The following is a 25,388-nucleotide window of genomic DNA, read 5'->3' on the forward strand; positions in this document are numbered from 1 at the left end:
TGAGCTGAGCGCCGAGCGAAGTCGCCTTTACGGGCCTTTCGCGATTACTTTTTCTGTTCTCTCCTTATTTCTCGCTAAGTGGTTGCCAGTTTCAGACACGCCCATCGTGTGTTAGCCCGCGACGCTGGCGAGATATCGATCCGCACGCAAATGTTCTCTCCAGTCAGCGAAACACGAGATCCCCTTCGAAATACCACACGCAAAAGGAAATTTTTTTACAACGTGGTTCTGTGGTGTGCGCGCGTATAGTTTCGCTGTCTTTACGACGCGCGTTTTGTTTCGCGCCAAAACAGCTCGTGCTGGCTTTGGCGCGCTGGCTGTTGTGCAAATATAGAACCGATATAGGGCACCGATTGAAGGCACGCTGGCTGTTCTGCATCAGAATTGCCGATATAGGGCACCGAGTGAGTTATGTAAGATAGTGGCAAAGGGATGCTAGAGGTTCGGCTCTGAAATTTCAAGCTGCTTAGTTACTTGCCGTGTTACTACATATGAAAGTGGGCTGTTATGGTTGGTTCCTTTCTCCATACGTGATACCACGTGATATCACCAGCGCACGTGATACCACGTGATATCACGAGCGCACGTGATACCACGAGTGTGATACCACGAGCGCGCTTTATTTTACTTTGCAGGCTAGACAAATCAAACAAATCTTCCCACTTTGTTGCTTTTTATCTTATTCTTTCTTTATTACTTCATTTTTGGTGTTACAGGTGGCGGTCCCACATACACTAAGAGAAAATGCGCAGAGAACAGGAGGTGCGAAAAAAAGATTAAAACAAAACAATGTGGTCAAATGTGAGCCACAAGCGAGGGCGAGCTTAACAAGCAGGTCATAAATGTTTTCTGCCTCAAAGCAGTCGATGCTAAAGAAGATAAACGGGGGGAATTTTATTTGAATGCGTAATAATACAAAAAATTCGGTGGATCCCACGTACATTGAGAATCGATGTTGTGCGAACCGTGCGGATGAAAGATCAATGTGTTTTTATTTCTTTTATGCAATGACGTTATAGCAACGTTTATGCAAGACGTTATGCAATCACGCTAAATATATGTACAAATCCACGCACACTAATACGTTAAACAGTCGTTTATTTTTTTTATATTAGCAGTTGTTTACAGTTGCGTAGCGATGCCAACAAGAACATGAATATTAGCGACACCGGAAGCGGTAATCTATCCAGGCCCGGCCGCGGTGGTCTACTGGATAAGGTACTCGGCTTCTGACCCGCAGGTCGCGGGTTCGAATCCCGGCTGCGTCGGCTGCATTTCCGATGGAGGGGGAAATGGTGTAGGCCCGTGTGCTCAGATTTGGGTACACGTTAAAGAAGCCCAGGTGGTCGAAATTTCCGGAGCCCTCCACTACGGCGTCTCTCATAATCATATGGTGGTTTTGGGACGTTAAACCCCACATGTCAATCAATCAATCTATCCAGTGGTACATACCCGCCCCCGAGTATGTGCGACCGTTTTTTTTTTATTTTGAAAATGTTTCACGACGTACGCGACGAGATTGTGACGTTATTCATGACATGACCAGCGACTCGTATTCGACAAACTATCTTACCCTCCCGTACTAATATTGGTGTACACCCTATATTAAGGGGTGATTATGGAGCAGAGACGTAGGCGAATAGATAGATAGATAGATAGATAGATAGATAGATAGATAGATAGATAGATAGATAGATAGACAGATAGACAGATAGATAGATAGATAGATAGATAGATAGATAGATAGATAGATAGACAGACAGACAGACAGACAGACAGACATACATACATACATACATACATACATACATACATACATACATACATACATACATACATACATACATACATACAGACGCCGAAAGTGCTTGAAGTACTCAAAGAAATGCTTCGCATTTAATGTTTTAAGGGTGAACATTTGATAGAATTAGTATTGAGGATATGATATCTTCCGTAACAATATCACTACACGAAGTTTAACTTCCGTGAACATGAGATGAGGTCATACGTTGAACGCAATGCACTGGAAGTTTAACGAGTCAGCCGACATTACCTCCAGAATTTATGTAAGGATTTATCACTTGTACCCCGCCCCGCCACGGTGGTCTAGTGGCTAAGGTACTCGGCTGCTGACCCGCAGGGCGCGGGTTCGAATCCCGGCTGCGGCGGCTGCATTTCCGATGGAGGCGGAAATGTTGTAGGCCCGTGTGCTCAGATTTGGGTGCACGTTAAAGAAACCCAGGTGGTCGAAATTTCCGGAGCCCTCCACTACGGCGTCTCTCATAATCATAGAGTGGTTTTGGGACGTTAAACCCCACATATCAATCAATCAATATCACTTGTACCCAACATAATCGTGCGCTCACTGCCACGCAGCCATCGAGAAATTGCTTATTACAGACCATTCGCTAGCAGTGCCGTAAATCCAGAAAAATCTCAAAGGGCGGCACACATCCTCTCATGGCGGCCATTTTGTTTTCATAAATATCGTTATATTTCTAATTACGCAGAAATAAACTGATGCCTTGAAATTAAATATAGCGATAATGACCCTCGGCGCCGGGTCAGGGAGCTTATATCTATAGCAGCAGTGAACAGTCACTAGTTTCGAATGACTTGCATTCCTAACAAGCTCTGGTAGGTTTCTACTAAATTTTTTCATTCGATTTAAACAATTAGGCGCGAATGCTAGAACATTAGCCCCGTATTCACAAACGCTCCTCGACTCGATTTCCACCCTTCAGTTGACAGAGTTGATCACTGCGCCACCGCTCGGCTGAAAATGACGCTGCGCAACTCAAGGATCGCAGCAAATTATCGCTGATATGCGTGACTGGCTGTCCCTAAAGACGGCGCTCCCATCGGCTTTCTCAAGTGAAGGTGAAGCGTTGAGTGAAAGAACGTTCTAGTAAGGTACAGCTTTTGCCTCGCTTCAGCTCCATTCACCATCGTGTTTACCTTTTAGGAATAGCCTAGTGCTGGAATGAATTATGCTATACCTAACTGTCAAGTAATACAAATGTGATTTTCGAAAGCATAATTCGAAGTGGGGACACTTGCAAGAGGTGTGCTCTCCACTAACCCGACTTCAAAGGGGGGTCAGGACCCCCTCCCCCCTGACCTTCCATCATTTACGCCACGCTTTGATTGTATACCTGAACCAGGGTTAGTTGGCTGGTTGGTTAGTTGGTTCCTCAACACCTTGGTGCAACCCACCTAGGGGGATAGGTCATGAATGGGACGGTGTCTTGCTTTTTAAATTAATTCACATCTTGAAAGAGAGGGTTGGATTAATTAGGTAATATAGGTAATAATAAAAAGGTGTTAAATTTCCAGAAAAAACCTTGAAGAGAAAACATATAAACATACAAAAAAATTATAAATAAAACAACTGATGTTACTTAATTTTAGCATTCTATTCTTTTAGATTCTCGTAAGAAATTCGTAACAGCGGTAAAAGCGCTCCTGTGGCTGAATCCAAATGCGACTGCGCCAAATGAAAGAATCACTGGAAGTGTCAAGGGTTAGGCTGAGAGGCCAAAAGCGTCCACCTCGAGATTTTTTATCTTTTTTTTGCGTGTTTTCTTTATTTCGCCAGTGCATGCATATTTCTCGACATCTGACGTTGCTGATTTGATATCCTCTTCTTGGTTTCACAAGTTGTGGAAGATTTAGCTCATTATGCGTGTTTGCAAACGTGATGGGCTATTGTGCACGTTAGTTGCTGTGTGTCGTGCACTTCATAATGTATACATAATGTGCGCTACGGGAAAACTAGGCGCGTTTCCTCGCCTTCGGTTGCTGTGTCATGGCAATCGCGCGCGTTCATGCGTTGCCAAAACAGTAAATAAAATTTAAAAAAAAGGTAATTGTTATAGGTATACACGCACGAATACACGTAGAGGTTGGCTAAACGAAGGGAAAAAAAAGAAAAACGCCAAGCCTGCGCGGATGGCGCAGCACAGTCACAGCGAAAGCTAGAAGAGTGGCCTTTCAGGCCCTTTTCTAAATACTCAATGGGTAACTACTGCAAGCACACTTGCTTGATACCCACTAGGTGACTATTAATAAACTTATTTGGGTAGTAGGCCAGCATTAGCTTTGCTATTTTTCGTCATTCTTCACTTGCAAGGAATTTTGTGCCACTTGTTCATGCAGTGGATGACGACGATGAGGAATTATGGGTGAAATGAGTATGCGCCACAGGTTAATAGGGGAACAAAAAAACAAGCTTTTGGGGTGGATCGGAGAATCGGACGGCCCACTCGTTGCGTTATTCACATTGTGCGACGACTGGTTGTTCTTTCGCTGTTTTGAAACGCTTTATATCTCGTATTAACGCGATTGCTTTCCCGACATCAAACCCTTGTAAGGCAAGTTTGACAACGAGTCCCAGGTACCGGTGTGACTCAGTTGTAGATTACTGGGCTGGCACCCAGCGGACACGGGTTCGAGCCGCACTGTATCATTGGTGCTAGGTCTTTTTTTTTTTCCCGATTTCGCGCGATATGGTTACGGACACCGGCGGCGGCGGATAACAGCGCGTGACCCGAGTTGTGATCTCATAACAGCTTTCGCTGTAAAATTCTGGCCACGCCACTGCCTTTTATACAAAACGAAGTATGCATTACCAAGTGTTCATCACTGTAGTGAAGAACAGCTTCTTCCACGTCTCCACAGTGTCCACACTGTCCACGTCTCTCGTCTCAAGCCATATTATGACCCATTAGTCGTTTCTTCTCCCTAATCCACCAGGATGGCGTCTTTTTGTGGGGAGGGCGATTGTAGTGAAGAAGAGGAGCTTCAGCGGCATTTCTCGGCGCATCAGGGGCATCGCCATCAGCATAAGCTCGTGCTTGCTGCGCTTGGCCGGACGCTGCTGACTGCTTCGCTTTCTGCGTTCTGCGCTGCAAATAAACCCCGTTACAATCACTTTTATATAGACTCATTATCAAGCGGCTTCCACCTTAAAGTGTTAAATGCTGCCGAAATATATTTCTTCCCGCGGTTCAGCGATGTCTTATCGCGGGAAAAGAAGAAACGTGCGAACAGAGCGAATGGGGGGGCATTTGTGTGGCGAGCCGAAATTCCGAGAACGGCAGTGCGAGTCATAGACTGCGCGGCATTGATCGAATCTCTTCGCGCGCGGCCGGAAGATGTGCTCGCTTTTCTTCGCCGGCTTGTTTCGTGTATATGTGTGTACGTACGTACGTGTGCTCACCGGCCGCTCCGCTCTGACTCATTCTCTTCCTGAGGTGTGGGCGCGCGCAGCTTTTGTTGTTTTTGGCAGCTGCTTTCTCTCTCTCCAAAAGCGTCGCGGCGGTATATAGGGGTTTCAGAAGTGTCATTTCTCCGCGTCATTCGAGGAACGTCTGGTGATTATGGCGCATTTTCGTGAAACAGTTTCTAACCCGACACTTTTTTTCTGTCGCTTTTGCTGTGAACCCTGACAAACCATTAAATTTGAAACAATTGAACTCCACGTGCACAAACTGGCTTCTAGTACTTACTGTTACGATGAGTCGTCTAAAAGCCAAAAGCCATTAATTTGTTTGTTTTTGCTTTTCTCGACATATATTAGTATTACGAAGTGCTATAATAATAATAATAATAATAATAATAATAATAATAATAATAATAATAATAATAATAATAATAAGGCATGGCTGATTTCTGTGTCATAATAGGCCGAAATATATCACGAAAATTAACCGCTCTTCACAGAGGTACTTGGGCGTTTATTGCGCTTTTTTTTTTCGCCACAGCGGTGAACAATGAGTTCGATTGAAACAAATCGTAGTGTCACGCGGAGAACGTACGGCAAACAGTTCGAACATCGAGCGCGCTGCCCTAGTTGAAAAGGTGCCCGAAAAGACTACACACAAACTTGAGCGCGAATCAACACCTGTTACTTAAAGCATGACCCCGCCGCGGTGGTCTAGTGGCTAAGGTACTCGGATGCTGACCCGCAGGTCGCGGGTTCGAATCCTGGCTGCAGCCGCTGCACTTCCGATGGAGGCGGAAATGTTGTAGGCCCGTGTGCTCAGATTTGGGTGCTCGTTAAAGAACCCCAGGTAGTCGAAATTTCCGGAGCCCTCCACTATGGCGTTTCTCGTAATCACATGGTGGTTTTGGGACGTTGAACCCCACGTATCAATCAATAAATCAATCAATCACTTACATAAAGCATGCTGCTGGAGCACAAAGAAGTACTCGCGAAACTTGCGCATAGGTATAACAGTCGCAGTTATTTCTTTGTGCGTCAGCAACACGCTCCTTTCGCATACGTGTCCGTTGCAGCCAGGGTAGTGACCTTCGTGCTGTCTCTGACTACAGCGCCAGCTTGCGGCCAAAGCACGAGATGTGCGCCGGCCTCATCGCGAAATGAGCGCATGCGCACTAGCAGGAGCGTAGCCAGAAAAAAAAATATTTTTCAGGGGAAGGGGAGGGAAGTTCAACCTTACTTTATGTGAGATGCTAGCGAAATGGAAAACTTTCGGGGTGATTGACCCCCCCCCCCCCCCCTTTTCCCCTGGCTACGCACATGCGCACAAGTGATCAGGCGTTGCTCTGTGGGGACAACGAAAACAAGCGCCTCCGAGCTCTGCGTGCCGCCAGCTGTAAATGTTGTATATAAATATCTCGCCGTTAGTGCGCTCAAGAACGTACGCTGTATGTCTCGAGTCATAGAACATCTATCTATACGGGCCGAGGCGTTTCGTCGTACTGCGGCGCAAGGAGCCGTAGGTTCTGCTCTCGGCGACAAAACCATTTCTTCTAGGCTTTTTTTTTTTGCGTCATCTACTAGTGTATGCTTTACGTCATATCCGTGACGGAAAATCGTCAGTGGAGCCATGGCCGACCCGGCATAAAACAATATCATGTTAATAATAGTAATAATTTAGGACGTATGTGGCTCCAGATCCGCGATATGACTATTTATATAATGAGGCACGTGACTCCGACTTAATTTTGACCAGCCGGTGTTCTTTGAAACGTCTCTAAAGAGAAAAGGACGACTTTTAACTCTTTCGCGACACCACAAACGCAGCGCCTGTTGCAAGAAGACTCTTGTATGAGCGAAAATACGCGCGAAAAAATTCTGGTGGCAATACGACTTTCATTTTTCCAGCGCCAGTTGCTTTAATGTCATGAATTTGAACGCCGTTTCCTCCTCGGGCGCAAGTAGTTCTTGAACAGTAAAATGGAGTAATTCGTGTTCTGAAAGAGCCAGAGACTTGACATATCGAAGTTTAGTAAATTTCCTTATAGCCAATATTGCCAAAATACAAAGAAATGTGAAATTGAAAATACAAAGGGAGGGAGCGAACAATATATATATATATATATATATATATATATATATATATATATATATATATATTGTAATGATAATAAATAGTGGGGCTCAGGCAAGGGCGCAGGCTAGGTTACGGAAGCCGAGGAAGACGAAGCAGAATAAGAACAGCCGGCCTGCAGCAAAGGCGTTGTCTCTTATTTCTCGTCGTTACAATGGCGCAGTCGACGAAGAAAACGGCTTACGTCTCGGTTTCGTCATCCAGAACGCCCGCCGACGTGCAGCCGCAGTAAGCGTCGCTTGAGGACGGCGTCAAGCCCTCCTCGGCAGCTGTTTACTGACACCACCGTTCGGGGACGGCGTCAAGGCCTCCTCGGCGGCTCCAGCACCCGTTACCGGTACCAGTTCACGATAAGGAACGCCGTCACGCTTCTTCGCTGATGGAACCCGCAAGGCGTCCGTCGCGGCCAGCATCGATCCCAGCACCGACGGATGGCGTCCAGGCCTCCGTTGTGGTTCCGGGAAACTTGTCCTGGGACGCGACACGTCGCGGCAACCATGCGCACGGGCCTCTCTCACCTAGGGATGGCGTACATGCCTCCTCCATACCTGGCAACCTGTCGGCGCTTCAAGCACCCACCGTGTACGGCGTCGAGGCCTACCCGGCGGCGCAAGACCGCTTCATCTACGCCACAGTACCAGGTCACAACTCATCACACGGGTTCCGCTTGCCTGGGAACGTCGTTGACGCTTCCAGCGCCCTGGAACCCATGTCCACGATTCCTACCACAGCTGGATTTCCAAGGGACGCCGTCCACGCGTCCTTGGTCAGCAATTGTACCACCTCGAGTACCGCAGTCACTGTATCCTCCGCAGAGGCGGGCCTTGGCTCTTCGTGCGGATCACACGACAGCGCAGCGGAGCTGCAGCATACCATCGCGCAACTCCGCGTCACGACCAACGCCCTCATAGCGTCGAGCTCCCAGCTATGTCCTGCCATCTTGCCAACATTGTGCGCACTCAATGCCATGTTGGCTGCGGCCGCCTCACAAAACTTCGAGGTAAGCTCGCCCGAGAACCGTCGCAATCTCGGGCGTTCTCTCACGGAGGTATCAGAGCAAGTGAACTGCTTGGCGTGGGCACATCTCGGAGTTTTGCCCGCAGTCCCGCCATCGCCGATTTCCTTCGAGCTACCGGAGTTTCGCGGCTTCCAGGACGATGCCAAGGAATGGGTGGCAACCGTCAACGCTGTCGGAGATCACGCAGCGTGGACGGACCAAAAGAGGTGGGGCATGGCCATAGACCGCCTTCGGAATGCTGCCGCGGCTTGGCATCGATACGAAGGCGTGCGGCAGACGTCCTGGGTGGACTGGAGTGACAAGCTCATAGCTGCTTTTGGACGGAGTCACCATCACCTCTCCACGACCACCCAGTCTTACGCGACCGCTACCGAGAATAGATCCCAGAAGGAGACCACCCTCGCGGCTTCAGCTGTATTTTGCAGCTTCCCGACAGCCAATTTAACCACCTACCCTGGGACGAACAACCCTACAGTGTTGACCCTCACTTCGAAGCGACATCTCCTGATATCACGTCAGTCTGTGGCCGAGTGTGCGGACGTCTGCCACACGCTAAGCGCCGCCTCCTTCAAAGTCACTGTCAGCAAAGACCTACCAGAGAAGGTAATACTTCCGGTTAGTGACAGGTCATCTGACAATGAAGGCTCTACTGCACGTGAAACTATAGGAATAAACAGCTTGAGCATGAGTCCGACAAAGGCAGTGCTGCAAGAGCACGCGTTGCCTCTCAAGCTGCAACCTGAACTCGGCTCTCAGATGACTACAAAGACACCCCGACGCCCCTTGCCACACCGCAAGCAACGCAGGCGTCGACGCTCAGTGCAGCAGGTGACGGTGCAGCGTGGACTATTTCCAGCATTTGTAACACGACTGCGACAGGATGCTCAAACCGACGAGATTAAACCAACGCGGCCACTTTGCAGGAGTCTGTATCTCCTGCTAGCGGCATCTTGTCCAAGTCAACAGCGTTGGCCCCATCGTGGACGACGCCTGCACCGACCATCACGTCACAGCCAGTGTCGTCCTCCGGAATCTCCTTCAACAAACTTCCATGTGAAATATCAGCTTGGCCGAGCCCGGCCACCCCGGAATAGTCAATGCCGCCCACCGGAGACATTGTCGGTAGCCCACGAGGCTCGCAGTCGGGGCCGAGTGTAATGATAATAAATAGTGGGGCTCAGGCAAGGGCGCAGGCTAGGTTACGGAAGCCGAGGAAGACGAAGCAGAATAAGAACAGCCGGCCTGCAGCAAAGGCGTTGTCTCTTATTTCTCGTCGTTACAATATATATATATATATATATATATATATATATATATATATATATATATATATATATATATATGCGCGTGTGTGTGTGTCGTTGCGGCCGCCTATCCTATATAGCTATCAATGTAATCGTCGTTTAAGCGCGGGCGTTTCGAATACCGCAAAACGCGTTCAACGTACCCGGGTTGCTTCGACCGGAACTGAGCGCGGATGTTGTTTCCCAACGCGCGTGCCTCCGACAGCTGTTCTTCGCGGAGATTAGACAACGCCCCGGCTGGGGAGAAGAAAACATCTGCTACCGTGGGGAGGAGACGACCGGGTCAATCGGAACAGCTCGGTGCAACTGCAGTTTGAGAGAAGGCGTGCGACCTCGACATGCGTGAACCGTGACCTCACGGGAACGTGACAGAGACGCGCATCAGCCTTCGAAGTAGCGATGTCTGATACCCTTGGACCGAATTCGAATGCTTTTTTTGAATAGTTCAAGGCAAGCTCAACGCCTTCCGAGCAAGCATTACAAAGATATGAAAGAAAAGATAATACGTTTCGACTTCTATGCGGTACGTGTTCCTGTACTAGTTTTATTTTTTACTTTTATGGCGCACAGACGGCAAATATTTTGCCTTCGACTGTAGGAATAGTCTCGACCGCGATTAGTTTTCGTCGCACCGCTGGCTTCACGTGAATATTTTTCTGAATATTTACCAGTCGTTTTTATTCGTCGACATATTTATCAGAATAGGAGAATGTTCATGTCGCATCGTACAAAATGTCGCTACCAGGCCTTTCCCTCTCCCAAGTAGTCATGGAATGGATTCAGTAAAATATCTTATTGCATCATGAATCGACCGCGGCAGAAAGTTTTAGTATCTGTCCAACACGAGCGGAGTTACCAAGATCTGTCGCGCGCTGCAATTATTTTATCTCTTCTCTAGTCCGGGTCGTCCCGACGAAACTGCTGGAAGCTAAACAGGGAGATGTGGCTCGGGGAAAGAAAATACGTCACGCGAGGCGCCTCTTGTCCTTGAGCACTTTTCCTTTCTCTCTCTCTCGAACGTAGGGCTTTTTAGTGGGATCGCGGGGTCACGCGCGGACAGGTCGCGGCCTCCCGTGGCGGCCCCAGTAACTTAGTATTGAGCGTGCCGTGCCAATGGCGATACTGAGACCTGTGACGCGGCGATTTTTGAGTCTATAGCGTCATTCGCCCAGAGAAAAGAAAAAAGAGTTTTAGGTATATTTGAGAATTTTCGTAAATTCCAGGCCACGTACGGCGCTATATTATTTGGCTCGCGTGTTCTCGGGAGTCTCGACTACCGATCGGCAGCGTTTACTAACCATGCTCGAAAATTGTTGCAGGGTCCCTTAACACTGTTAAAACCGCGGAAAAAATTGGCCGTTTTTGGGTAGTTCAGAAATTTCTTTCTGCCATATATATTGATTCATGCCGAAGAGTAGGATATCAAATGATAAAAGAAAATCAGTCTTTCCTTGTTCAGTATCAATTTCAAATAGACTTATTTCCAATAGAATGAAAAATTTATCAACAAAAAGAAAAAAATGCAACAGAAAGATTTCATAAGAACATTAAGCGATGTTATTCTGCACAGTGCTAACATAAAAAAAAAGAAATATACATTTTCAACACCAAATCCTTATAGAATAATACTGCAATTATAAGCTTTGTAAATGCAAAATTTATTTGCATGCATACAAAAATATCAGCATTAGCGCCTATTATGCCACCGCGCAAAGCAGTTTCTCGACATGGTGAGAGAACAGTTGGCTCACTGTCCGTTAGTTTTATTGTGGTAGTAATTATATGGACACTCTCAGCTGAATTTTGCCATCACTCACCGTATGTGTGTATAAATATATATATGTGTGTGTGTGTGTGTGTGTGTGTGTGTGTGTGTGTGTGTGTGTGTGTGTGTGTGTGTGTGTGTGTGTGTGTGTGTGTGTGTGTGTGTGTGTGTGTGTGTGAAAATGCAAGAAAAAAAACAAAAAAACTGCGGCACATGAAATCGAACTTGGGTCCTGTGAATCGTGAGTGCAAGGCGTTAACAACTGAGCCACCAAGAAGCACGTCCTTCAAAGTTAAAATGGCAAGCTATTTATATCTACCACTTAGCACTGCTGCCAGGCATCTCGGGGAGGAATTATCATTTTTTTCAGCATTACAAGCTAGATGGCACTGTGAGCGCGCGTCGCCACATTGCACGGGGGCGGGCAACTCTTATAATTTCTCACGCGTACTTTATTCCGCTTAGAGGATTAGGAGCGACGCTCCCTCGTGCGCCCTCATCTCGCTGTGGAGATGAGGGGAGGATCGTACGTCTTGGCTGGTTACGGGCTTTACCTGGAACGATTCCGTTGTAGTTACAGGACGCACAAAGGTCACTGCAATCATTGCATTCTTCGTTTGTGAAAAGCGCGCACTTTTCAGACACAGCGAAGTAAGAACTGAGATGCTTATTCGTGTGCATGTGTACCTGTGAGTACGCTTCGTGCGTCATTTGTGCGTGAGAAACGCGGGGCACATTGTGATCGCTTTCCATTCTGCACGTGACCTTCCAATTTGTTGCTATCGCTTTCATTGATCCGCCTTTGCTGCAAAGCTGTGACTTTTTTGAAGAATACGAATTCACGCTTGCTTATTCAATTGTGTGGTTGCATGTTTCTCTGACAACTTCTACGGTGAAAAATGCAATACCTCGTGACACGCAGGGGTGTGTCACGCCGTAGTGGGTGGTCAGTGTTTTAGGGAGGGGAGAATGAGCGAGTGTTCGGTGAGAGACAGCTATGTAACAAGGCCGGCATGTTCATGCTGGCTTGGCGACAACAATGAACGAAAGAGGCCTAGCTCCACCCAGTCATATGTACAGAAAGCTTTACCGTACTGGTGTGTTTGCACGCCACAGGCTACAAGACACATGCCCAAACAAAGTTGACACCTCTCAGATAAGAGCTGTGACCTTTAGTACACACAGGATACGTTTACATCAACGTGTGGCAGCGATAAAACAGCCCAATGAGAGAGCGAAACTTACTGGCGGATACCTGCTGATGTTCTGAGGCAGTTTGATGTCCTATCGCCCTCCATGATGTTCTGAGGCAGTTTGATGGCCTATCGCCCTCCATACTGAAGTGCGTTGAATTAAAGCCGTCTTCCATTTCTATGCTCCTACTATCACTGTGAGATTGACGCTCAATTTCATAAAAATTCGTGAAAATTGGCCCTTTTCGGGCAGAACTTGCAAGCAGCATCGCTGCCACAACTGAAGCCACGCGCAGTCACCTCCCAAACTGCAAAGGCGCTTTACAAATCCCCCATGTGGGGAAAAAAAAAAGCTGAAGAGCTAAATTGATAAAATACTGTTACAACCTTTCACGTTTCCACGTATGATTATATACATCTGCTTGCATATCTGGAACAGAGCAGTACGGGCACCACTGGTTAATATGACCGGTTCCACGATGAGATGACAGCCAGTGTAATTAGGCCACACGTAGCCCAACGCCTCCTATGCACAACTTTCTCTGCCCTAGTAAATGAAGTAAAGGAAAAGCTAGGGAGCAGACCCACAGTGAGATAAGAGGACGTGCGTCCGGCTGGCGAAGATTTCGACAAGCTCAGAAAAAGCTGAGGGGTTGAGGTGGAAGAGTAATGGACGGAAGATCTGTATTATGGAGGTAGAGTGCCTGCCGGTCAGTAGCAATATTGTGAGGGTGCGTAGAATTGCCTTGAGTTCAGTGCACCTTTATGCGAAATCCGTATTGCAATTCACGGTGTGTATCACCTCACAGATTTTCATCGCCTTGTTAACTTTCTTCAGTTTCCTAATAGCCACTAAAGAATCAGTGAAGATGTCCACCATCACTGGCTTTTAAATTTCGCACTGCTTTCTTAGGAAGCAACCATTCCCAGTTCACCCTTATGCTGGTTCGATTGTTTCTCGTTTTCTGTCGTTGAAACTTGAGGGCACCCACCAATATTTTTGCTCTGCAGTCCAGTGGCAAGTCCTGGCAATGAGCTGCCCATCGTGGGACCACCTCTGGTCACCTCCTCCAGTTCGGGCAGCTGCCAGATCTACCAGGGAGTGACGTGTGGCCAGTACCTGGGCAACCGCAGTGTCTTTGTTCGACCACCTCCGGCCACGCTAGCTGCCATGGAGGAAAAGCTAGCCGCTGCATTCACCGTCATCGCCACATCACAGGTGAACCAATTACAGCAGCAGCCATAGTGCTGTCTCAGTGACAGTTTACCTTAAGTTTTCTCGGAGGGGGGGGTGGAGTGAGAGGCAACTTTGCTCAATGCAAAGGCCACGTCATAACTCACATGACCTTCTTCGTGTGCAGGCATGTATTGCTTATCACCAGTCAAGCACAAGTTGGGACGCACCTAAAAAAAACGTACACTGACGACAAAAAACAATATTTCTCGCATGAGCAATTTATTCTTTCACAATTCCAAAATTAGCTTGCTTGCCACGAGGAGACGCTTGGTGAGAAAATGTGCAAAAAGTAAATGCAGGTGGCGATGCTACCTTGAAACTATCTCATCAAATGCCATGACGTCATATCTACTAGTTCATATGTAGTTCTTCATCAGTAAAAATTAAGTACACTGCTCTTGAAGGCACTATAGGATTGACATATGAAGTTTCAGGAAATATTATTGAGCTGTTGTCACTAAAGTACGCAAAAAACCTCTTGAAATCGTTGACTTCAGCGGCAGAGATTTCGGCTTGCAATTAAAGTAATGAAAGTTTTACCTTGATTTTCTTCAAGGTTCATAAACATATTGTCGCGCGTGAACAAGAGGGACTTCAGGTAAAGAATACCGCGTAGTCACAGAGGCGCAGGTCAGGGACACCACAACCAAAAAACAAAAGCCTCGGCGAGAGCGCGCTAGCCCAACAACTTCTTCCTCGTTTCCTCTCCTCGATGCGGGCTCGTGCTCGCCGCAGTTCATGGCCAGGTGGCATTATTCCCCCACTGAAAAAAAAAGCATCGCCCCGATGCTCGCGCGAATGGTAGTGGATAAGCGGAAGTAAAGCAGACATGCACACTGTGGGCACACTTAAGAAAAAAAAAACAACAACAAAAGAACAAGGCTGAGGTACGGTCCCACTAACGTACGAAGTACGGCTTGAGCCGTACAACGTGAACAATCTCTGGGTAGTGCTTTCGACGCTGGGGTGACATGGTTCCATATGGAACCACCTCATAATTCACGTCACTGATGCGACGCACTACTTTGTAGGGTCCAAAGTAGCGACTCAGGAGCTTTTCGGACAACCCTTGGCGGCGAACCGGAGTCCATACCCAAACTAGATCTCCTGGGTGGTATTCGACCTGTCGATGGCGAAGATTGTAGCGGCGTGCATCTGCAGTTTGTTGTTGCGTAATATGCAGGCGTGCCAACTGTCGAGCTTCTTCGGCAAACTGAGCAAGCTGCTCAGCGTCAGGTGTGAGCGACCCGTCGTAATCGTGTGGCAACATAGCGTCCAACATGGTCTGGACCTCACGCCCATAGACGAGACGGAACGGTGTGAATCGTGTCGTTTCTTGGATGGCAGTGTTGTAGGCGAATGTTACGTATGGAAGGACCTGATCCCACGTCTTGTGTTGAACGTCTACATACATGGACAACATATCGGCGATGGTCTTGTTAAGTCGTTCCGTCAGGCCGTTAGTCTGCGGATGATACGCCGTCGTCTTGCGATGGCTCGTGAAGCTTAGCTTGAATACATCGTCAATGAGCTGAGCCGTGAAAGCTGTTCCGCGATCAGTGATGACGCAAGACGGGGCGCCATGGCGAAGAACGATCTGTTCGACGAAAAACTGGGCAACATCGGAAGCTGTAGCTCGTTGCAGGGCTCTTGTCTCGGCGTATCTCGTTAGATAATCTGTCGCTACAACTATCCATTTGTTACCGGCAGATGACAGAGGAAACGGCCCCAGTAAATCCATGCCTATTTGATCGAACGGCGACCTTGGTGGTGTGATTGGTTGCAGCAGGCCTGCAGGCTTCAGTGGCGGAGATTTGCGGCGTTGACATTCACGGCAGCTTTTCACATATCTCTTGACGTACATAGCAAGTCTCGGCCAGTAGTACGCCTGTTGAACTCTGGCGAGAGTTCGTGAAGAACCTAGATGCCCGGATGTGGGTTCGTCGTGGCAGGCCAGAAGAATGTCGTCTCGCATGTCAGATGGGACCACTAGCAAGTAGGCTTTTCCATTGCCGTTCGAGTTTGATTTATACAAGACACCGTTCCGCAGGCAGAACGAAGAGAGATTGCGAGAGATGTGCCGAGGTACGGGTGTGTTGCGTCCTTCTAGTTGGTCAATGATTGCGCGAATCTCGACGTCATCGTGTTGTCGTGCGATCAAGTCTGTTGCAGTGAGGACTCCGAGAAAGCCGCAGTCATCGTCATTGTCGGGATCACAAACTCCGGTAGGTGCACGTGACAAGGAATCAGCATCTTCGTGCTTGCGGCCTGATTTATAGACAATGGTAAGGTCAAACTCTTGCAAACGAAGGCTCCATCGTGCCAGACGCCCAGACGGGTCTCGTAAATTGGCTAACCAGCACAATGAGTGATGATCAGTAACTACTTTAAAGTGACGACCGTAGAGGTAAGGCCTGAATTTCATAGTGGCCCACACTACTGCTAGGCACTCTTTCTCCGAGGTGGAATAGTTCATCTCGGCGCGAGACAGGGCACGGCTGGCGTAAGCTATCACGCGCTCGGTGCCTTCTTGATGTTGGACAAGCACGGCGCCGAGACCTACATTGCTCGCGTCGGTATGAACTTCCGTGGCAGCATCCTCGTCGAAGTGAGCAAGAACTGGTGGTGCCTGCATACGCTCACGTAGATCGATAAAAGCCGCGTTCTGTTCTTCATTCCAAACGAATGGTACGTCGTCACGTGTGAGACGAGTCAGAGGCTCGGCAATTCTAGAAAAATTGGCGATGAAGCGACGATAGTAGGCGCACAGACCGAGGAAGCGGCGTACTGCTTTCTTGTCACGGGGAACGGGAAAGGAGGCTACGGCGGTTGTCTTGTCGGGGTCAGGTCGAACACCGTCTGCGCTCACAACATGCCCCAGAAATTTAAGTTCTTTATAGCCAAAGTGGCATTTTTCTGGCTTCAGCGTGAGGTTCGCAGAGTGGAGTGCTTCCAGAACAGCCTGCAGACGTTTCAAGTGTTCCTCGAAAGTGACCGAAAATACGACGACATCATCGAGATAAACTAAGCAGGTGTTCCACTTCAGACCGGTAAGAACAGTGTCCATCATTCTTTGGAATGTCGCTGGTGCAGAACACAGGCCGAAGGGAAGCACCTTGAATTCATACAGGCCGTCCGGTGTAACAAAAGCAGTTTTTTCTCGGTCTCTTTCATCAACCTCAATCTGCCAGTATCCGCTTTTCAAGTCTATGGATGAAAAATACCTTGCTCGCCGTAGTCTGTCTAGTGAATCATCGATGCGTGGCAGAGGATACACGTCTTTTTTTGTCACGTCGTTCAGCTTTCTGTAGTCCACGCAGAAACGCAACGTTCCGTCCTTTTTCTTTACAAGAACGACTGGCGATGACCATGGACTATTGGACGGCTGTATAACATCATCCTGAAGCATCTCTTCGACTTGAGCATTGATCGCGTCACGTTCTTTGGCAGAAACTCGGTAGGGTTGTTGCTTTATGGGCGAGACATCGGTGTGTATAATAATCCGGTGTTTCATAAGGGGCGTTTGACGCACCTTTGAGGATGAAGCGAAACACTCTTGAAATTCAAGCAACAGCTCCTGCAGCGCTGTGCGTTCTTTCTGCGTGAGGCTCGAATTGATGTCCACCTTTTCAAGAGCCTTAGAAACGCCGGTCGATGTCGATTGTAGCCCACTATTTATTGATGCGGCAGAAAAACATTCAGCAACGTCTTCGATGGGGTAGGCGAAAGCGATAGCGGTGCGTCGAAACAGGTGCCGCTGCTCATTACTAAAATTTGTCACAAGCAGCGTGGCACGTCTGTCGTGAAGCGTAATGAGGCTGCGGGCTGCGCAGACACCTATGCTAAACAAAAGTGTCAAGTTGCCTTCGGCGACTGCCTCACCGTCACGTATCTCGTCACACACGACTTCAACCAGGATGCTTGAACGTGGAGGCAACGTGATTATGTCGGCCGAAACACGAAGCGAACTGAGATGGCTGTCATCAGGCTTTTCTGCTTTGTCTGTAGAGAACGTCACTGTGCGCTGTCGGAGGTCAATGATAGCGCCGTATTCACGTAAAAAGTCGACGCCTAGGATGAGGTCTCGGGAGCATTCAGGAAGTATAAGGCAGCTGCAGAGAAATGTGCGTTTGCGAATGCCGACTCTAATCGTGCAGATACCGAGAGGGGTGACGACGTGCCCGCCGGCTGTACGGATTCGTGTCCCGTACCACGGCGTACCCACTTTCTTGAGATGCGTCGCCAGTTTTCTGCTCATGATGGAGTAGTCGGCCCCTGTGTCTAATAAAGCTGTAATATCGTGGCGGCCGTCGAGCACTACAGGTATATCTAGGGAAAGTCGGCTTTCTGATTCGGGAGCTGTCGTCGTTGAACCACTGCTGGTACGTACTCGCATGGATTGGGGCCCTTGTTCGTGTCGTTTATCAGCGGCCCCGCCCCCGAAGGTCGCTGTCGTTAGTTTTCCCGCCTAGGGCTGAGCGGCCGTGCTGGCGCCGCCCCTGGGTAGTTCGGGACACTTGACGAAGACCTTCTTGGAGATGGTGATCGTGACTGGCGCCGCGGGAGCAGTGGCATGCGCTGCTCGGACAGGTACTCCTCAATCGCTCTGGGTCTTTCGCCAAATCTTGGCCTGGGTGAGTCGACGGCGAAACCCTGAAGTCCGAGGCGACGGTACTGGCATTCGCGGTACACGTGTCCGGCTTCGCCACAGTGGTAGCACAGCGGCCGCCTGTCCGGTGTGCGCCATACGTCCGATTTCCGCGGGAGGAGCTGCCGATTCTCGAAATGCTGGACTGGTTGAACTGCTGGGAGTGGATCGCGATGTGCAGGGTGTACGAAACGGCGTGGAGGAGCGTAACGACTCGCAGCTTCGGCGTACGATGCAGGAGCGACGTAACAGCTCACAGCCTCGGCATAAGATGCACGGTGAGGCTCGATCGGTACAGGCGGGGAAGCATCGTTGGACAGCGGGACTTGCAAAGCCTGCTGTACTTCACTCCTGATGAGGCTGGAGATGGATCCCGCAGCAGGTGGAGGCGGCCCGTGAATCTTCTGCAGCTCGTCGCGTACCACCGATCTGATGAGGTCGCAGAGAGCTTCGAGATTGACGTTACTCCCCGCAACTCCAATCTGGTCCACCGGCGAGGCAACATTCACGTGGCGGTCGTACACAGCTGATCGCTGCTGCAGCATGTTTTCCATTGTCGTTGCTTCAGTTAAAAACTCTGCTACAGTATTCGGGGGACTTCGCACGAGACCAGCGAAGAGTTGCTCCTTAACTCCTCGCATTAGGTGGCGCAACTTCTTGTCTTCTCCCATACCTGGGTCAGCGCGACGGAAAAGGCTCGTCATGTCCTCCACGTACGCCATCACGCTCTCGTTCGGCATTTGGATGCGTGATTGGATGGCCCGTTCCGCTCGTTCACGGCGATGGGGGTCAGCGTAACTTGCCAGCAGCTGACGGCAAAACATCGTCCACGACGAGAAGGGTTCGCGGTTCTCGTACCAAGTACGAGCTCCGTCCTCAAGGCTGAAATATACATTCCGCAGCTTGTTGGCGTCGGTCCACTCGTTGAAAGCCGCAACGCGTTCAAAGTGAGCCAACCAGTCCACAACATCCTCCAACATGGAGCCACGGAACACCTTCGGCACTCGTGGCTTCTGCAGCGTGTAATTAGCCATCGGAATATTTTCCGTACCGCTCTGGGGTGGTGCAGTTGATGCCATCTCCGGTAGAGGTTCACGCTCGGGGGACAATCCTCGGATTCTCCGGCTGGCCCGGTGGACAGGTGTTGCGACTGCGGGTATAGGGCTCCCAGGAGGCGTTTGGATCATTGACTGGGAATACCCAGCGACTCCACCAGTTGTCGCGCGTGAACAAGAGGGACTTCAGGTAAAGAATACCGCGTAGTCACAGAGGCGCAGGTCAGGGACACCACAACCAAAAAACAAAAGCCTCGGCGAGAGCGCGCTAGCCCAACAACTTCTTCCTCGTTTCCTCTCCTCGATGCGGGCTCGTGCTCGCCGCAGTTCATGGCCAGGTGGCAATATGATAGTTAAACCAGTGACATTAGAGATCCCAAAGTATGATTTCTCAGTCTAAATCCATTCATTGTCTCCTTTAGGTGTCCCTTTAAACATATTAATGAAAGCCTCCCTATAAGTAAGGCTATTCCACAAGTTTCTCTAACTCGATTCTATTCATGCATTTCTTCATGCAGGACGTCTCAGCCACGTGCCACAAGTATGCCATCCCATCTCTGTGCTTCTTCGTGTTCCCGCCGTGCGAGCCCGCCCCAGGCGCACCACCCGACCGTCCGCCCGAGCCTCGGTCCGTGTGTCGCGACGAGTGCGAGCTCCTGGAGCAGAGCCTATGCCGCATGGAGTACTCGATCGCCAAGCGACACCCGCTGATTGGCCAACAGAACATCCTGCCCGTCTGCGAGGACCTGCCACCCATTGGGTCGCCCGAGGCTCAGTCCTGTCTGCGTCTGGGCGTTCCGCATCGGGAAACTGATGATGTGAACAAAGGTGCGTCACGCACGTGTGTGACAGTCGCGGAAAAGGTGCAGGATAGTCGAGTGTATTGTGCCATTTTCAATTAGTGATGTTGCTGCTTCGTAGTATGCATCTGGTTGCTGCTGGTTCAATTTGCAGAAGCAGCAGCCATAATATGATGCCAAGATGCAAAAAGGTCCTGAAAGTTTCATATTTGTTGTAAATACAGCCTTAGTAAGCATTGAACGGGGTGTTTTGCAGAAACTAATTAAGTGAATACCATTTGACAGCTTTTCTTTTTTCCATTCATCCAACAGCACTGCTTCAAGTGCATTCAGTGAAGCCGTAGTGGGGAAAGTACAGGGACCAAAGAAACAGACAGGACCTTCGGATCATGTGTTTCAGCACTATGGCTTCATTGAATGTACTGAACCAACTTGGCCAGAACTCTTTCCTTCTGCTTCAAGCAACATGCGCTGACCAATTCGTCATGTAATAATTTTGCAGAGGAAGGCTGCTACGTGCACGGTGGTGAAGACTACCGCGGCGTGGTGGCTGAGACAGTGTCCGGGCTGCCGTGCCAGCCGTGGACGCACCAGATTCTGTTCTCGCGCATTGCCGAGTACCCGGAGATTGTTGGCGGCCACAACTACTGCCGCAACCCGGGTGGCATGGAGAGCCAACCCTGGTGCTTCACTTCGGGCGCCGTCGTCAAAAAGGAAATCTGCAACATCCCCAAGTGCGGTGAGTGTGCCACAGAACTCGCTCATGCACATCGCATTTATGCCAGTATTGTTAACCTAGCGAGAAAGTCGCTAAATTTAAGCCTCTTTTCAGTTCTGCACTAGCGACACTTGGACAAAAAGTTGCTACAACTCTTTGGAGTCGTAGCGACTTCTTTAGAGACTTTCAAAATTTGACTTAAAGTGTTCTAGCACAGACATAGAAAATTGGGAAAGTGTGAGAACCGTGGAATGCTCGAAAGGAGCTTCATTAAATGAAGCCAAAGCGTCGAGGTGAAGCTGCTTGTGGCGCTGCGATCTTTAGCGTGCTTACCAGTTCACAGTGGCGTGGCCAGGAAGTAGCAGTGCAGTTGAACCTCATTCACCACAAGAGAAGTTGATCTATATGTTGTTTAAAGAAGAAATAATCCTTTCACATGCTTTATCAAATCAAAAACTAAAGACTCGGTAAAAAGTCATCATCATCGTTTCGTGGCTATTAGCTAAAATTGGTGACTTTTCGGAAGCATTCTGGCGACTTTGCTTTAAAAAAAACTAACACCGCTGATTTATAATCATCCGACAATCACATCTACGTGAAGTGCAATGGGATGTTACCAAACATATGCATTTTTGCACTTTAGCAGAATCTTCGAACAACATTGTCCTCTGGCCATGTAAGCTATGGGTGGTCATAACTGTTTATAAAATACAGTAGGTGCTATGTCATGAGCTCTTTCTCACAGTGCCTACTTCAGGTAGATCATCTGAAAGAGAAATCTGAATGGCCATTCTATGTATCTGGGAATGTACAGTTGCTGGTAGTAATATATTTGTCAATCTATACGAACATTTTGAATGGAGTGTCTGCACATATTGGTACAAAAGATACAAGTAATCTATGAAGTTACTCTTATGAAGTGTCTCATAGAGCAGCATCACAACACAGCATTAATTACATGGGACAGTACATGTACAGTGCTCAACGATTGGAATGTGTGAAAATAACTTATATCAGTATAACAATTGCTATGAGCAATTGCTTGTGATGACTGCATCATGTTGCTAAGAATGTGAATGCTATAGGTGATGTTGACTCTGATGTAAGTGTTAGAGTCACAATTACATTGATATGACATGAACTAGAGATGGTGGAAACAAAAATGTCTGCATTACTTTTAGCTATAAAGTATTGCACTTCAATCTGACAGTGTCCAATCTATCTGCCAAAGCAGGTCAGCTATTGCATGTATTCATGAGTATTCATGGTAATTCATGTTTAATAATTGTGCACACGTTTCCTCAAACCCCAGTGGACTACCTATGGCTGTACATCCTGCTGCCCAGCATGGCCACTCTGGCCCTGATTGGTCTCCTGCTGGGCATAGCATGCTTCCGTCGCCGTGCAAAGCCGTCGCCTCCACCTTCGGCCAAGAACTTTGCTGGGAAAGCTGCCCTCCGGGGGCCTGCCCAGCAGAACCTCGAGTTGGGCCGACTCTTGCCTCGACCAACAAGGCAAGCTTTCTTGTATGACTTTATGATCATCATCACCATCATCCTGACTATGCCCACTGCAAGACAAAGGCTTCTCCCATGTTCCACCAGTCAGTGCGGTCCCATGCTTGCTGCAGCCACTTTATACCTGCAAACTTCCTAATCTCATCTGCCCACCTAACTTTTTCTCTCCCCCTCACCTGCTTGCCTTCTCTGGGAATCCAGTCAGTTACCCATAATGACCACCGGTTGTCCTTCCTACATGCTAAGTACACGGTACATGTCCATTTCTTACTTGATTTCAACCGTGATATCCTTAACCCCGGTATATTTCCTGGCCCACTCTGCTCTTTTCTGGTCTCTTAAGGTTACACCTGCCATTTTCCTTTCCATTGCTTGCATGTGTCGTCCTCAATTTAAGCTGAACCCTCTTTGTAAGCCTCCAGGTCTCTGCTTTGTAGATAAGTACTGGCAAGATGCAGCTGTTATATGCCTTCCTCTTGAGGGTTAGTGGCAGATTACCTGTCATGATTTGACAACGCTTGCTGAATGTGATCCACCCCATTCTTACTCTTCTAAATACTTCAACCTCAGCATAAGTATGCCTCTATAGGCAGGGAAGGAGGGCCAAGCAAATGAAAGCTTGGTAGCCTTCAGCTTAGCAGCACACCTGAGGTGCTAAGTTATCACAACTGGATGCACTAGTTAAGGCAAAGCAAAAAGAACTCAATTTGTGTTTGGCAGCGCTAAGCCATAGTAGCGAATGGCGGTGATTCATTGGGCATTGCTGCTTTTGGATTCTCCCACACTAGTGTGAATGAGTATACCTGATGTAATTACCGTATTTACTTGAATAATTTGTGCACTTTTTTTTGCTATTTTGCGGCTCCAAGAAGTCCGGGGGTGTAGATTACATACATGGGGATTTGCAAATGCATTCGAAATAATGAGCAGTAGTCCTAATGCACAATATATACATGAAAAAAATAAACTGAAGCACAGAGTGTACTTGTTAATTAAACAGAATTAGCACATGCTTTAACTAGACAAATACTGTCACACGCGGTCTAGTTAGGGTCACTGATGGAGACGCCCGACTGGGAAATATTGCCACGGCAGCTGTTACCGCCCTCCCAAAGCGCATCTTACGTGGTTCTGTTGAGCAAGTTCGAATGCCCCATTTTCTTGAAGCTCTTGTCGGCAATGCTGGGAGAAACTAACCACAGCACGGCGATACTGGAAGACCTAAGCATTCGCACATGATGGAAAAGGCTTTCTTCATTGCTGGGAAACTTGTATGTATTACCAAGTGCGCACTCTTCTGCTTTCTCCTGTACCGATCGCACCGATCGTCACAGGCTGAAGAAATTCACACTGAAGTGCTTGGCGACGGCACGGTTCCCATTTTCATCGGCAAACTTTATAACAGCAAGCTTGAATTCTGCCGTATGTATAATTACTTTAGCCCATCGCAAGAGAACAGTAAAAAAGCGATGAATGAATGGCGAAACCTAAACTTCTGAAATCAACCAAACCTGCATTGCAGTGCCAACACAAACAACGAGAGGGAACAGCTGGCGCAACAGGCTCTCACACACTTCTGATACAGAAAGTTGTCCGCGCCGTGATGCAAGCATGCATTTTCAAGAGATCGGGACATAGAGGGAGGCAAACGCTCGAGCAGTTCTGATGACTTGACAATAGGTTTGAGTGCTCAGGTATGGTGTTCTAGGGACCCTTGTTCTGGGAAAGTTCTTGGTATGAGGGCTTCACATTTGCAGCCCGATTGAATGTGCTTGTCTGCTCGGCAAGAGGTGCACCCGTTCAATGTATCCAAAAGTCCAAGTCTATTCGTGCGCATGCTGGCGAGATTGCTCGGGCGGATCGAGGAGCATAAAATATGCGAGTAAATTTTTTTTTTTCGTAAAGCTGGCAACATATTAGGGGTGCACAAATTATGCCAGTAAGTACGGTAAGTCAATGCAAACAAGACTGAAATTTAACATTTCGTGGTGCTCCTGCAGGGCTCCCGAGGTACCAGCTGCACGAATTCGTTTCCTCGAGGAGCTGGGTGAAGGAGCATTTGGCAAGGTGTACAGAGGAGAGATGCTACCCGCCAAGCGTGACTGCAGTGCCCCCGTGCCGGTCGCCATAAAGACTCTGAAGGTAAGCAGAGTTCCGTGATCTCGTCCAAGTGCGCCTGAATTGGCTGTACAGTGGCCCGACTTATTTAATGCATCTCGGATGCTGAAACACAAGAATTGTGAAGGTGTGTGTTTATGACAGTTCTGAATAATGCATTCATTATGAGGTACCACTATATGGCATTTAATTGAATTTGTTCTAGGGCCGACTACATTGAGGAAACGTGGTGTAACAAAAGCGAGAACCACAAAATTATAGATTGAGGTAGCAAACTGCAGGCACAATTAAAATAAATTACTGCCTATGCCAAACACAATATGTACTTGGCCTTGCCAAAAACAGTGGCAAGAAAACGAGGAAAACGCTTTTGTTTCTACAGTGCCTTTAATATGGGCGATTCCGTGAAGCAATACTTTTGCACAATTTAAAACGTTTTGTTTTTGAGTACTGCAAACTGGTCCAACCTGTTTTGCAGAACACAAAGATTGGAAAATGAATAACCGAAGCCTTGATGTGGTTAAGAAGGGGTGGCGATTTCTTCGCAGTATTAAAAAAAAAGACGCCATAAATGTGGGCTTTGAATGCTGATATTGTGCAGCCATATATGCAGAAAAACTACACTTGTACTCAATTTTTTGTCCAAATTGCTTTGAA

At 48.2% G+C, this 25,388-nt stretch overlaps 2 protein-coding genes across 3 annotated transcripts in view; one reads left to right on the forward strand and one right to left on the reverse strand.

Moving 5' to 3' along the window:
* The window catches only part of Trs31 (trafficking protein particle complex subunit 31), a 587,499-nt gene that overhangs the window by 526,553 nt on the left and 35,558 nt on the right, over positions 1–25,388 (reverse strand). The gene's annotated exons all lie outside the window — the stretch shown is intronic.
* LOC119181246 (tyrosine-protein kinase transmembrane receptor Ror-like) overlaps positions 1–25,388 on the forward strand; it is a 349,304-nt gene that overhangs the window by 320,320 nt on the left and 3,596 nt on the right. For both annotated transcript variants that reach the window (XM_075875786.1, XM_075875787.1), the window contains 5 exons: positions 13,650–13,857; positions 20,097–20,406; positions 20,881–21,117; positions 22,409–22,610; positions 24,614–24,755. In XM_075875786.1, coding sequence (XP_075731901.1) covers positions 13,650–13,857; positions 20,097–20,406; positions 20,881–21,117; positions 22,409–22,610; positions 24,614–24,755 — 1,099 coding nt within the window. The remainder of the gene's footprint in view (positions 1–13,649; positions 13,858–20,096; positions 20,407–20,880; positions 21,118–22,408; positions 22,611–24,613; positions 24,756–25,388) is intronic.

Source organism: Rhipicephalus microplus, chromosome 10, assembly GCF_043290135.1.
Source record: "Rhipicephalus microplus isolate Deutch F79 chromosome 10, USDA_Rmic, whole genome shotgun sequence".
Classification (NCBI taxonomy): domain Eukaryota; kingdom Metazoa; phylum Arthropoda; class Arachnida; order Ixodida; family Ixodidae; genus Rhipicephalus; species Rhipicephalus microplus.